The following is a 12334-nucleotide window of genomic DNA, read 5'->3' as shown; positions in this document are numbered from 1 at the left end:
CAAAATGTTCTCAAACTATCTGAACTTCAATTTTTTCATTTAAAAATTTAGGTGATATGAACTTTGCAGCTTCCCAGGGTCTGATGACCCGACCCGAAGCACCTTTTTCCCACGCCCCTGGACGCCCCTTTTTCACCACCATACGTTTCCTATGGGGTGCGGGTATTGGCTCTGGCCATCACCTAATAGCAGTAGTAGCAAAATGTAGGCTCAAAGCCGTCAACCGTATACCAGACACGTCAAAGCCGTCCTTCTCGGCTGACCGCCAGTCAGCTTAATATTCCGGAATTTACCGAGAACTACGCGCGAATACTGGATGAGGTGCTTCTGACCTCGAAGAGGTTTGAGGAAGGATACGCTCGGCTATCGGAGAGGCCGCTACTGCTGCACTAGTTAAAGAGCCCCGAAGCATGCTAAATGATTGGTTTGATGTTACCCTATCAGCCGGCGAAAAGGAAAAAAATACTTGGAAAATTTATCTAAGCATTTCCACTAGGAATGACATGGCCAAATAACAACGTGCAAGAAGCCAGTTGACCAACCGTGATCCAGGACAGGAGGACAGAGATCCTAAAGAATTAGAACATACACAAGTTTTACGAGAAGTTGCACCAATAAGGTAAGGGCTACACACTAAAACCTGACATACGACGTAGGAAACTGACAACAAACGAGCGCAAGGGGGTCGACAAGCAGAAGCTGTTCTACGATAAACACCTCAATGGTCAAGTTGTAGAAGGAGGTAAACCGGAAGTTAACCTAGGAATGCCTGTGGAAGCTAGTAAGCTCTCAGCAGCATCTAACCTTCAAAAAGTCAAACTAAAAACTCGGGTTCCTGAAGAACAACAAAGCCGCCACCCAGTAAGGCCCGCCATCCAACAGAGCTTTATAACCATGGTCGAGAAATACTGCCAACGGCTCCACACTGACTTATTTTCAGGATTTGGGAGGCGGAGAAGCTATTGGAGTAAGGAACGGAATAAGTTGTTTGTTCCATATACAAAAAATGGGATCGGGTCGACTGCTGCTTTGATGCCAGGTTTTGCTGAAGAAAAATCCGGAGTTAAACACTTTAACAGCTTGAGTCATTCGTGGTTTCTGTGGGACTGCAATTTGAACCCGAATCCTCGACGTGAGAAGTGTGAATGCTAACCACTACACCACTCCTCTCGTGTTAACCTCTCGTTTTTTTGTTGTCCTTTAACGTCTGTTGGCCGTTTTTCATTATTTGGTATTCTATCATCGCCTTTTTGTCTCTTTTCAGTGGTTTGTTTGTCATTTTTTATTGCTTTTTGTGTCGTTTTTGGTTTGATGGCATCGTTATTAGTGACTTTTTTGGCATAGCCTGTCACTGTTTTACAGACTTTTAATTGTTTCTCCTATACCTTTAGCCAAAGGCTTCATCTATTTACAGTCTTTTCGTCGTTTTGTATGGCTTTTTTGGCAATTTTGTCGTTGTTTGTAACGTTTTTGTCGTTTTTAAACTTCTCGCCTACTTGTCTTCACTTCTTCGTCATATCTTTTCGCAGGCATTTCACTGCCTATTTGTCTATTATTTGCTATCGTTTCATCGTTCTTTCATCATCTTTTCGCTACCTTGCATTGTCTGTTCGTCATATTATCGTTGCTTTATCCGTCTTTTTGTAATCTCCTAATTGCCTTTTCTCCGTATTCGTCATCTCATTGTCATTTTTCCATTATATTTTTATCGTCTTTTTATGGGTTTTTTGCCATCTTTCCATCGTATTTTCGTTTTATGACATTTTGCTGCCTTTTCTGCGTTTTCATTGCCTTCTTTTTATCATCTCTCGTCCTGTTTGTTGCCAAGACAACAAAATTATTCTATTTTTCTTGTCCCTTCGTTGTTCTTTCGGCGTCTTTTCGAAGACGTATATTTGCCATCTTTTTGTAGTCTTTTTTGTATGTTTTATCGACTGTTTGGCAGTTTTTAAAAGTCTCTTCCCCATTTTTTGTCGTGTTTTTTATTGCAGTTTTTTTGTCGTCTTGTTATCGTATTTTTGTCATCTTTTCATCACAGTTCGATTGACTTCTATTCACATTTTCGTCAACATTCCGCCGTCTTTTGCCGACTTTTCGTTGTGTTTTCTATTTGTTTTAGTCATTTTTTCATCGCTTTCTGAAGGTCCAAGAGTTTTTGTTTGTCGCGTAAAAGCATATTGAACGTTAGTGCATATTGAACAAGGGTTCCATTTACTTGATTTAAAAAAACAACCTTATTCGCTTGATTTTCAAGTTCTATCGCACTACAGAAATCAAATTACGCAACTGCCAAAATGTGGGAAAAAATAAAAATGAAAATATTTAGCCATTTTGCCGCACTTCAACAAGAAAAATATGTGTATTGCTATAAATATCTGCCGTCAAAGCGAATAATGCTAGTTTTTATTAACAGCATTAAGATTTACTTTATATCTTCCATTTTTAATACACTTCTCATTAAAGAAAAGTATTCTATTCGCTTCTTTTTCTCAGAAAGAATAAAGTTATGCTTGTCGGCATACGTGCCCACGCATCATAATTTCGCGGATTTCAGACCAGCATACGATACAGTCGAACGCGAACAGCTATGGCAGATTATGCACGAGTACGGTTTTCCGGACAAACTGACCGGCTGATTAAAGTTACACTGGAGCGAGTGATGTGTTACGTGCGCGTTTCGGGGACATTCTCGAGTCCTTTCGAATAGCGCAGAGGGTTACGGCATGGGGATGGACGCTAGTGAAGGTGTCATCCGGCGGAGGCATATGAATCACGAGCTACAAGCACTGCTTGGAGATTCCCACCCATCCCACCGTACACCTGGCGAAAGTTGGGCGACTACGGTGTGCCGGCCACGTCGCAAGGATGCCGGACGACTGTGCAGTGAAATCCATTCTTTTCAAGAATCCCACCGGCACCAGGAGAGGAGGGATCCAACGTGCTAGATGGTTCGACCAGGTTGAAACCGGCTAGCGTGTGTCGAGACGCGCAACGAATTGGCGACGAGTAGCCCAGGACCGGGTACAATGGAGAGGAATTCATGATACGGCATGAGCCACCCCGGCTCTCGGCTGGTAAAGTATGTGTAGCACAGATATTTTTATCGACAATTCTATCTGTTTTGAGCTTCCGTGCGTTGCAGCACTCCCTCCTATCAACCGGACTACTTCAGTCAAGTTTCCATCGAACAACTTTTGGATGAAACAAAACAAAAACTGCCTGCATTCGAACTTTCTCTGTAGTTGAAATTTTTTTTTGAGTTCGGCGATCCGTCACATAAGTTTGAACATAAATTTGTAAGCACTAGATTTTTATAAGCACGACTAATATTCAATAAGACAACCATGTCAGTTGAATTTTACAATCAAAATAGACAAATATGTAAACCTGACAAAAATTGGGGCTAAATCCGGCCCATTGATTTAATAATAATAAAGTCCCGAATACAATGATTTACAATGATCGGGGAACAACTAATTCAAATCAACAAAGTACAAAGTTCAAAAAACTGTTTGATATCGGAACAGATTATAAACCGGATCAAGGAAAAAACAAGCAATTCAGTAGCAATCACAACGGGAACAAGATTTTGTTCTACTTGAGAAAACAGTTTCATGTAGAAGCAAAACTTCGAACTTAACCCGATTTACAAGTGTGATTAAGCTGAAATTTTACATTTTACAGAGGGAAGGATGACGAGGGGCCTGGGAATAAACCCATGCTAAAGTCACTGGCCTGATTCTACCAACATTCGAATCCACGACCACTCCGCTTGTCAAGGCAGACTCGGTAACCTTTCGGTTACAGGGCCCCCCTTGAGAGCAGCTCGCTAAGATAGTTTTCAAAAAAGCTATAGGAATGTAAAAAACCGCTGATCTTAAATAGAATTCCTTGGCTTTTGCAAGTTGAATCGATTTTTCTTGATATTTACCGGATTTTTTTCGAGCATCCATGAAACCGGTCCCCCACATGTTATTTCTAATAGTAAATATTAAAAAAAAAACTTTGCAGTGGTTCTTACAGATTAATTCGCAACGTATATTTACTTACCAGGAAAGAAATTTTATTGTTAGGAGTTAAAGTAGAATATTTACACGCTCTAGCTTTCCTTGACTTAATATTTCAATCACAATAAGCCACAAGCAAACCGAACATCGAATGCTTTATGCGGGCCACCTTCGTTAAATTTTTAATTTAAACCACTAACAACCACTGACTTACTAACTTTTATTAGTGGATCAATATTTTGTATCAATTCACAAAATGTTTCACACAATCCACCAAAAATTGGTTGGTTAACCAGAGTCCGGCTTTAATTAGTTCAGTTTACTTGAATTCACTCACTAAAAACCGAAATAACCGACTGAAAGCAGCACGCGATTTTGGAAAATCAAAACAACACAAGCTAAAGTGTCAGACAGCAACAGCTGATTGTTTGACGTTTCGTTCGTCTTCGCTATTAGCGCCCTTCAGAAATGACGAATTCGCTACGAACAGCGCGCGTGGTAACGAAAGCGGCAAGGTGATGAACTGGCCGCTACTTCAAGACGCGACGTACAGGTGGCTGGTATAGATATTTTTATCTCATCACATAGAGACGAGAAGTTTTTTGGAAATCTTTAAACTTTAAATACGTTTTTCGCAAAGCAATATTTTTCAGCGTTACGAAGAGTAGCTGGGTTTACTTTCAGCACTAATAGTTCAGGGATTACAATATTTTTGCAACAATCGATCGGAATATACTAATGTAAATTGCCATGCATTTGCTGGGAAAATGAGGTGTTTCACTGACACAGACATCAGCTTTAGTCCTTGTCAGTGCAGCTGCAGACAAACGTGCGCTTAATAAAGAGTAAAATAGGTAGTTCATTCTCGCTTCTGAAAACTTCTTTGAAATATTCTTTGGGGTCATTTTTTCCATTTTGCTCAGGAACTGCATTTAAAGCTGTTCAAACATGCTTCAACTTGCACTGATTAAAATTTAAAATGGATTTTAGCAAAAATAGAAAAAGTAGTACCGAGCTTGTGAGTTACCTATGCGTATGTTCACTGTAAATCAGACAGATTTCCGCGAAAACTGCAAGTTTAATATCTTTTGCATTTTATTATTTCTAGGTGTGTCAACTAAATTTGATCAAAACTGTTTCGTGATACCTGCGTGTGTTTGTGTTTGTATATGTGTATGTTTATCGTAAACTAGAAGGGCGTCCGGAGGACGCTTATTGCTTTATTTAGCACAAACTGGTCCGCTTATATGTATGTAGCTTCAGCCGACCCTAATACGCTATCATAGGGCTAGAGTAAACGTTTACCAAACTAAAAACTATCTATAGAGTTAGAGGCATCATTTCTTTGTGTTCCGTGTAATGTACATAGATTGATGTTAAGTAGCTTAAATATTTAGAACGTCGAAAGACAGCCTTAAGGGGGAAGAAAAAGACGCTAGAGCTCTAGTTCTTTTCAGAACGTTTAACAACAACTTAACATCTAAGTAGGCGGTAAAAGTAATAATACATACATATAAACTAGCATGATGCAGCAGATTTAAGGTTCTAAATTAACAGATTGTACACAAGACTTCAATTATAAGGTTTCATTTGGTATGTTTTCGTTTCTATTTACGTGTTTTTTTTGTTTTTCAGTTAGCACAGCTGTTGATGTGTCTAAGCTAAAGCTTTTTCTTTTGTTTACTTGTTATAAATACGCAATGATTATATTAAATGTTGTATATAATGTGATTTCGTGTGTGAATTCGTATATTATTATTGTAATATTTTGCTTTAATGTAGAAAAAGTGTATAAATAGATTGATTACGTTCGACTTAGTGATTAAACTTTAAACTGGTGTCAAATTTTTGCTTTGTTTTGATTACGTTCGCTTGCTATCAGGTTTGTTTGTTTACTAACATTAAATATTTTTGGTCACTCAAGAGATACACTTCACTTTTGACTGACGATTGCCGTACGTCTTTTCACGGTTTAAGCATCTTCATTGTCTTCAGTAAAACGACGAAACGAATTCGTGCATTCGATAACAGTTGGAATCGTTAAAAAATGAACAGAATTTGAAACAATAAAAAACATTGTTAATGGCTGTGAGGTGCTGCTGCTATTGCTAGCAAAGGTGCGATTGCTTCTAGTGTTGATATTTTTTTAAGGTGAATGTGGAAGACGCTATTGGTTAAGCACATGAGTTTTTTTTATGGTCCCTTGTTGTAGTCGGTCATTGGTTAGGACTGCCGGTCGATGGTTTGAAAGAACCACTCGGTGAAACGGCGAAGTTGCTGTACGGCCGCCTGGCTTTCGTCCTGCAAGCGTCGGTTTTCTTCGGTTAACCGTCGGACAGCGTGCTCCAGCGATCGACGTCGCCTTTGCTCGCGAAGCACCCGATCCGAAAGCTGTGTAACTTGACTCTGCAGCTCGGGCAGACTGGAACTGTTCTGCATGGCTATCATTTGGGCATTGCTGCTACTACCGCTGCCGCTTCCGGTGGAAACGGGTGAGGCAGAGCTAGGCGTGGAAGATAGATCGGATAAGGCGGGAGTTGCGGATCCGTTCTGATGGCAAGCACCGGACGCTTGAGAGTGTTGAAGCTGTTGTTGCTGCTTAAGCAGCTGCAGTTGTTGTTGCTGTTGTTGCAGTTGCTGTTGCTGTTGGACCACGCCGTTCAAAACCTGACTGATGTCGTCGTAGTAGACATTCGCCTGTGGGTGTGCCTTCGATCCAGATTCGCTGAGCTAAAACAACAAGAAAAAAAATAATTTCTAAAACGATTTTGTTTTGAAGAAAGAAACTAACCTGCGTCATGGCCTTAGTCGCCGTATCTACGAGGCTACTCCAGTCCATCTCTTTCATGTCGGGCAGAGGGATCTTGCCGCCTGGTCCAGAATTGCCACCACCACCTGCAACGGAATCGTTGCCATTCGTCATCATAGTACTCTTCAGGATCCCTCCAGCTACGGCGGCTGCGGCCAACATCTGCTGCTTTCGGCTGGGTGACATCTTCAGATGATCCTCGTTCATGTGCGGCTGCTTTCCGCAGCTGTTCAGCTCACTAGCCGGACTAGAGCAATTGCTGGTCGTGCTCGAGATTACCGTAGCCGGTCGGGCGGTAGTGAAAATCACATCCGGCTCCTGCTCCGGCGGTTGCTGGTTCGGGGCCGAACCCGAACAACCATTCACCACAGTCACATTACCATTGCTTTTGGCAACCTTCAAATTGTTGGATGACGATCCCAAATTAATGCCCTCACGGGAGCGCGATTTTTGACTCAGCTGCTGAATCGGCTTGAGCCCACCGGAAGCTGCCAGGGACGAGATGTTGCCCAAACTGTGGCTGTTTGGGTTTCCCTTCTGCATCTTCTCCAGAGATCCGGCGTTGAAATTGTCGTCACTAGATGCCGCTGCCGCAATGTAATCCGGATTGATCAGTTTCATTAAATCTTCCTGTAGAGAGCTTCCGGTGTAGTTCACGCTGTTTCGCTGTGGGGCAGCAGTTTTTTGTCGTAGTTTAGCGTCGGATACGACTCCGCTATTGGGGCGGGGACTGTTGTTGCGAGAGCTTGAAGCACTGCTGGAACTAAGTGGACCGCCGTTTGAGCAGAGGGCTGTCTGGGATTTCTTGCTGCCCCCGCCTCCGTTGATACCGTAAATATTGGTAGTCGTAGCGGATCGTTTCAACTGGGGGGAATTGTTACGGGAACGATCTTCTTCCTCGGTGGCACTCAGCAGTTGATGGTGATTAGCCAGATTCTTCATTGAGCTGGTGTAGAGAGGTTCAACAGGGGTTGATCCGTTCTCACCGTGAGCACCGTTTTCATTGATAATCAAACGCTTGAGGAGGGCAATGTTGGCACTGTTGTTGTTGCCATTGTTCAAAAGCTGCCGAGAGTCTGCGTGCAGGGAAAGCGGTCGAGGAGTTACGCCTGTTAAGGGCAGTGAGTTACTGGAGGCCGTAAGCTTTGGATGATGGTAGTTATTTGGTTCCGATACCGGTGTAGATTCTTGCTGAGGATCCAACACATCATACCAACGTTCGTCGTTCGAGGAATGGCCACTCGACGAGCTGGTTAAAGTTCCCATATCCGGACAGTACCGGTGGTCGTTCGCTGGAACCCCATTGGGATTCAAAGCCGTAAAAGATCGACTGCTACTTCCCGTGCCATATCCACTGCTATTGCTGGACCTCGGAGGAGAGAAGTTCCGTTCGTATCTCTTCCGGTGGCTTGCTGATTGCAACTGAGCACTCGGCAGATGCTTCTTCCCATTCTTTTCACCCCTCTCCGGTACAGTATCGTAATCACTTTCGTAATTCATCGAATTAAAGCGGCAATTTTGCAGCGAACAACCTCGACGTGGACTAAAATCAGCGAACGACTCAATCACCGTTACCGTCACTTGGGCAGAAGTTTTCAACAAATCAACCATCTGATCGTGAGACAACGTAGCCACGGCTACCTTACAAATTTCCACTAACCGATAGCCCTGTCTCAATCCGGCCGTCCATGCCTGACCGGAGATTTCCACCTGCGTCACAACACCATCCGGTTGCACGTGGAAACCCAGCTGACCCATCGGATTCCTTCGCAGACTCAGCTCCAAAGCCCCACAACCGTTGGTAACCGCTCTCAACCGCTCGATAACCTCCAACTGCTCATCCCGATCTCCCGAATCTCTCATATTGAGTGTCACACACTCACCCTGATGATGATAAACTCTCAACGAATTCTGACTGGTTGACCACCCGAGAATCGCCTTGCAAGGCGTCACGAAAATAATCTGCCGGGTACATTCCTCAATCAGCACAAACGTTTCCGCGGAAATACCCAGAAAACAATCGACCTGCGTCGACTGGCCACTATCGTGCAGCACAACCTGCCAACAGAACGCGCCCCGCTGCGTGAGATCACCCGAGAACCGAGGCTTACTCCGTTCCCGTTTTTTACTGGGGAAAATCGAAAACTTTTGTCCGGTATCAACCAGCGTTGCACTGCAGTAGTTGCTGGTCAGGTCCTTCAGATACTCCTGCCGAGTTCGGGTTGCCATCGTGGCGAACTTCTCCGAACGGTGGGCGGCATTTTCCGCGTTCAGTACCTTTGATAGCAGAAAGTCGGCGAAGTGACGACCCTTGGAATAGAGCGCGCCTGGTCGGACCGGTGGCCCAAACACGGGAACTTCCTTCGAGCGAGACACCGCCACCCGATACTGGGTGTGATCCGTACAGGGGTTAACCGCTCGCACAATGAGGAATACGTGCTGGAACTGGCTACGTATGTTCTTTGGAGTAAACGGGAGGGCACCCGGTTCTTGGAAAACGATTGTTACGATATCGTTTCCGATGTGACGTTTGCGTAGCAGCTGCTGCCGATTGTTTGGCGTGAAAGGCAGCATCGTGGACACGTGAAACATAATTTCACAGTCCTGATAGGTGGCGTACAGTGAGTGCGTTCCGGTGGAGTCCGTTTTGTTGTCCAGGCCGGCTTTGTAGTGATCGAAACCCTTCAAGCGAACGCGGTTTCCGATGGTGTCCAGAAATTCGTTGAATGCCGGTCCAGCATCTTCATTGTTGTACATGTCCTCCTCGGAGGATTGACCCGCTCGGCAGTAGAGAATACCAACCTTGTACTTGTTGGTTAGTCCTTGTTCGTCCAGTTTTAGCAACTGCTGCTCGCACTGAGGCGTACTGACGCCTAACCTCAAACAACTTATTTGTACTTCTGGCGCAACGTATTCCAGAATTTCTTTGGTACTAACATGCTTGCCCGTTCCGCGTGGATTCGGAATGGAATCTTCGATAACGGATCCCCGAAGCGTCAACAGCTCCGAGGTCCGTACAATCAACCGGTACAGATGCTGTTGGGTTTGGTTTGCGGTGGGGGTCACATCTGCGCCGTGGATTGCCAGACTGGGAACCAGGCTCGGGGAAAGTTTTTCCTTTTTAATCGAGATCGCAACCGGCCCCAACTGTTCGTCCATACCGAACCAGTTTTGGTGTTCTTGGCCGAAGAAAAACTGCCGATAGTAGAGAGCACCGTTGTCGATCTGTTCGATCGGCCGGGGACCTTTTTGGTACGGACAAGTGTTTGCCTTCCACAGCGTTTCGCTGGGCCCACACTCGAGTACGGAAACTCCGTAGGCTAGCAGCGGTCGATGAATCGCCCGCCTTTGCTGTTGTCCAACTGGCAGTGGATTTTGCATCCGGGTCAGACTGACTTCCCGTTCCTCTTCACCGCCGATTTCGTTACGAAAGAAAGGACAACTGTCCAACAATTGGTTGCTCTGTCCATCACCGTAATCCTCATCGATACTGTCTCCATCGGGGGTGGACGATCGCGTTCCGTAAGTGGCCGCTGCCGAAGCACCCGTTGTCGTATTGCGTCGTCTGGCCAACAACAATCCTCTTAATTTGGCAGCATAACCAAGGTTGGCAGTTAGTGATTGGCAGTCAAAATGAGCGAACGCTCTCCGTCGTTGGCGTTCCTCAATATCGGCAGAGGATACGGTCGTAGTCGAAGTAGCACTCACATTAGACAACATCGACGCATTCCCGTTTATAGACGGATCATCCAGCGACGCACTTTGCGTCTGTTGAGAACGAGCTGTTTTCCCCCCGTGAGCACCCGACGATGACCACAATCTATTGAACTTCATTCTCAGCTTAGGACTAGCATTGCCCCGGTCAAGACTGTCCTCTCCAGAAGATAAACCACCAGATCGACCATCATGATGTATATGATGTCCTCCACTAACGTGATGATGCGCGTGATCTATCCCAAACACTGCCGGTCTGTATTCGGCTAGCATCGCTAGGAAGCTCTCGCCCGTGGATTGTCCTCCGTGATGCCGATCGGAAGAGATGACATCAATCGACCCATGACTTCCGTACTCGCGTCTCAAATTGGTCCCTCCCGGATGTAAAACGTCGTGATGTCCACCGTGATCGTGTATCAACTCCAAACTCGAATTACTTCGATACAGATTATCCGCGCCGGGAGGCACCAGCTTGGCTCCACTGGTCATCCCCATATGCCGCTGAATATAGGGATATCGGTCGTGCACTGAAGTACGCGTTCCAGCCAGCCCAGCACCGACTCGCGCTCGCAGCACATTGCTATTGTAGTATTCCACGGCGTGCATGGCCCTTTCACGTGCCGTTCCACCGGAACGTTGCTGCTGCTGCTGACTCAACGACGACTGTGGTGGAGGATGCAGATGGGAAGGTGGTGGCCCAATGTGATGATGAAGCGCTCCACCGGGCGATACTGCTGCCAGCAGATTGCCATTCGGTAAACCGCCGGCTCCGTTCGAAGTCATCATCGACGTCGGTGGCTGCAACGGGGGACCACCGAGCTCCGCCTGCAGTCCGATCATCCCATTGTTGGAGTCCTGGAAGGAGAGGAGATGAAAATGGGAAACTATTAGGTTGTTGTTAGAGGTTGATGATTCTAAATCTTAGTTCTCTTCATGAATGCGGTTTTACTGACAGTAAGCAGCCCGACTATAGATAAGAACAGTGGTCCAAAGTTGCTCCCCTACGGTATGCTGGAGACTTTGCGGAATGAGTTGGAGGATCACTTGGATACGTGTGTTAGGTACGAACGTAGTCATTTGTGAACGGTAAGAAAACTCGAACCTTGCAAGGTGGCTGCTGTGATCAACTTAATCAAACGCGGCTTTAAAGTTCGGCGAAACTAAAGGCTTCAAAACAGGAACATTATGATGCGATGCTTCGAATGTTTTTAATTATCCTTCTTGTGTTTTGGTATCATAATTGATTCATCCATCGAGTAGGTAACTTACTTTACTGGAGTGAAACATTAAACAATAGTGAAAGAGGTCTGTTGAGAACAACACTTTTTCAGGTCGCAAGATTATTCCGGTATTAGGGTTTGATTTCGTTCTTTATTTCAGAGATTTCTTATCTGCGGCTGATTCTTGGTATTAAGGTTAATTTGTGTCAGGCTGTGGAAAAATAAACCGCGATACCTTTCGACTCTTTCAAAATGGAACAACTGAGCTTACTAGAAATAGCGACCAACATACTTCCGCCTAGCAATTATCTGCTGTTGGGAATATTGATACCAATCACGTCTAAAGAAAAAGCGCTTAGTTGTTGCGAGTGAATCTTCACGTCAAATTAGGTTTATTACATCGAAGCCCGATTCTCTCACAGGACTAAAACATCGATTTAATTTCGAAGTCCAAGTACGTTCTGGTAGTAAATAAGCAGCGATTTGAAACAGCTCATTTGCAGATCAGGTACTGAACAGGAAGCGGAGACGGCGTCGTCATCGGAAGAATTGTTTTAGGAGAATTTTTGAAAGCTCTGCTTCGG

At 44.8% G+C, this 12334-nt stretch overlaps 2 protein-coding genes across 6 annotated transcripts in view; both read right to left on the bottom strand.

Annotated features, from left to right (window-relative positions):
• Positions 1 to 4389, bottom strand: part of LOC128744743 (tRNA-dihydrouridine(16/17) synthase [NAD(P)(+)]-like) — a 113037-nt gene extending 108648 nt beyond the window's left edge. For both annotated transcript variants that reach the window (XM_053841953.1, XM_053841954.1), the window contains exon 1: positions 4051 to 4389. The gene's annotated coding sequence lies outside the window, so the exon portion shown is untranslated. The remainder of the gene's footprint in view (positions 1 to 4050) is intronic.
• A 709-nt stretch (positions 4390 to 5098) lies between these two features.
• LOC128741691 (signal-induced proliferation-associated 1-like protein 1) overlaps positions 5099 to 12334 on the bottom strand; it is a 118158-nt gene continuing 110922 nt past the window's right edge. For all 4 annotated transcript variants that reach the window (XM_053837655.1, XM_053837656.1, XM_053837657.1 and 1 more), the window contains 2 exons: positions 6799 to 11385; positions 5099 to 6737 (listed from right to left, as the gene is read on the bottom strand). In XM_053837655.1, the coding sequence (XP_053693630.1) occupies positions 6231 to 6737; positions 6799 to 11385 (5094 nt within the window). In that variant the 3' untranslated portion in view covers positions 5099 to 6230. The remainder of the gene's footprint in view (positions 6738 to 6798; positions 11386 to 12334) is intronic.

This window comes from Sabethes cyaneus, chromosome 3, assembly GCF_943734655.1.
Source record: "Sabethes cyaneus chromosome 3, idSabCyanKW18_F2, whole genome shotgun sequence".
NCBI lineage: Eukaryota > Metazoa > Arthropoda > Insecta > Diptera > Culicidae > Sabethes > Sabethes cyaneus.
This window is presented reverse-complemented; position numbering and strand designations above follow the sequence as displayed.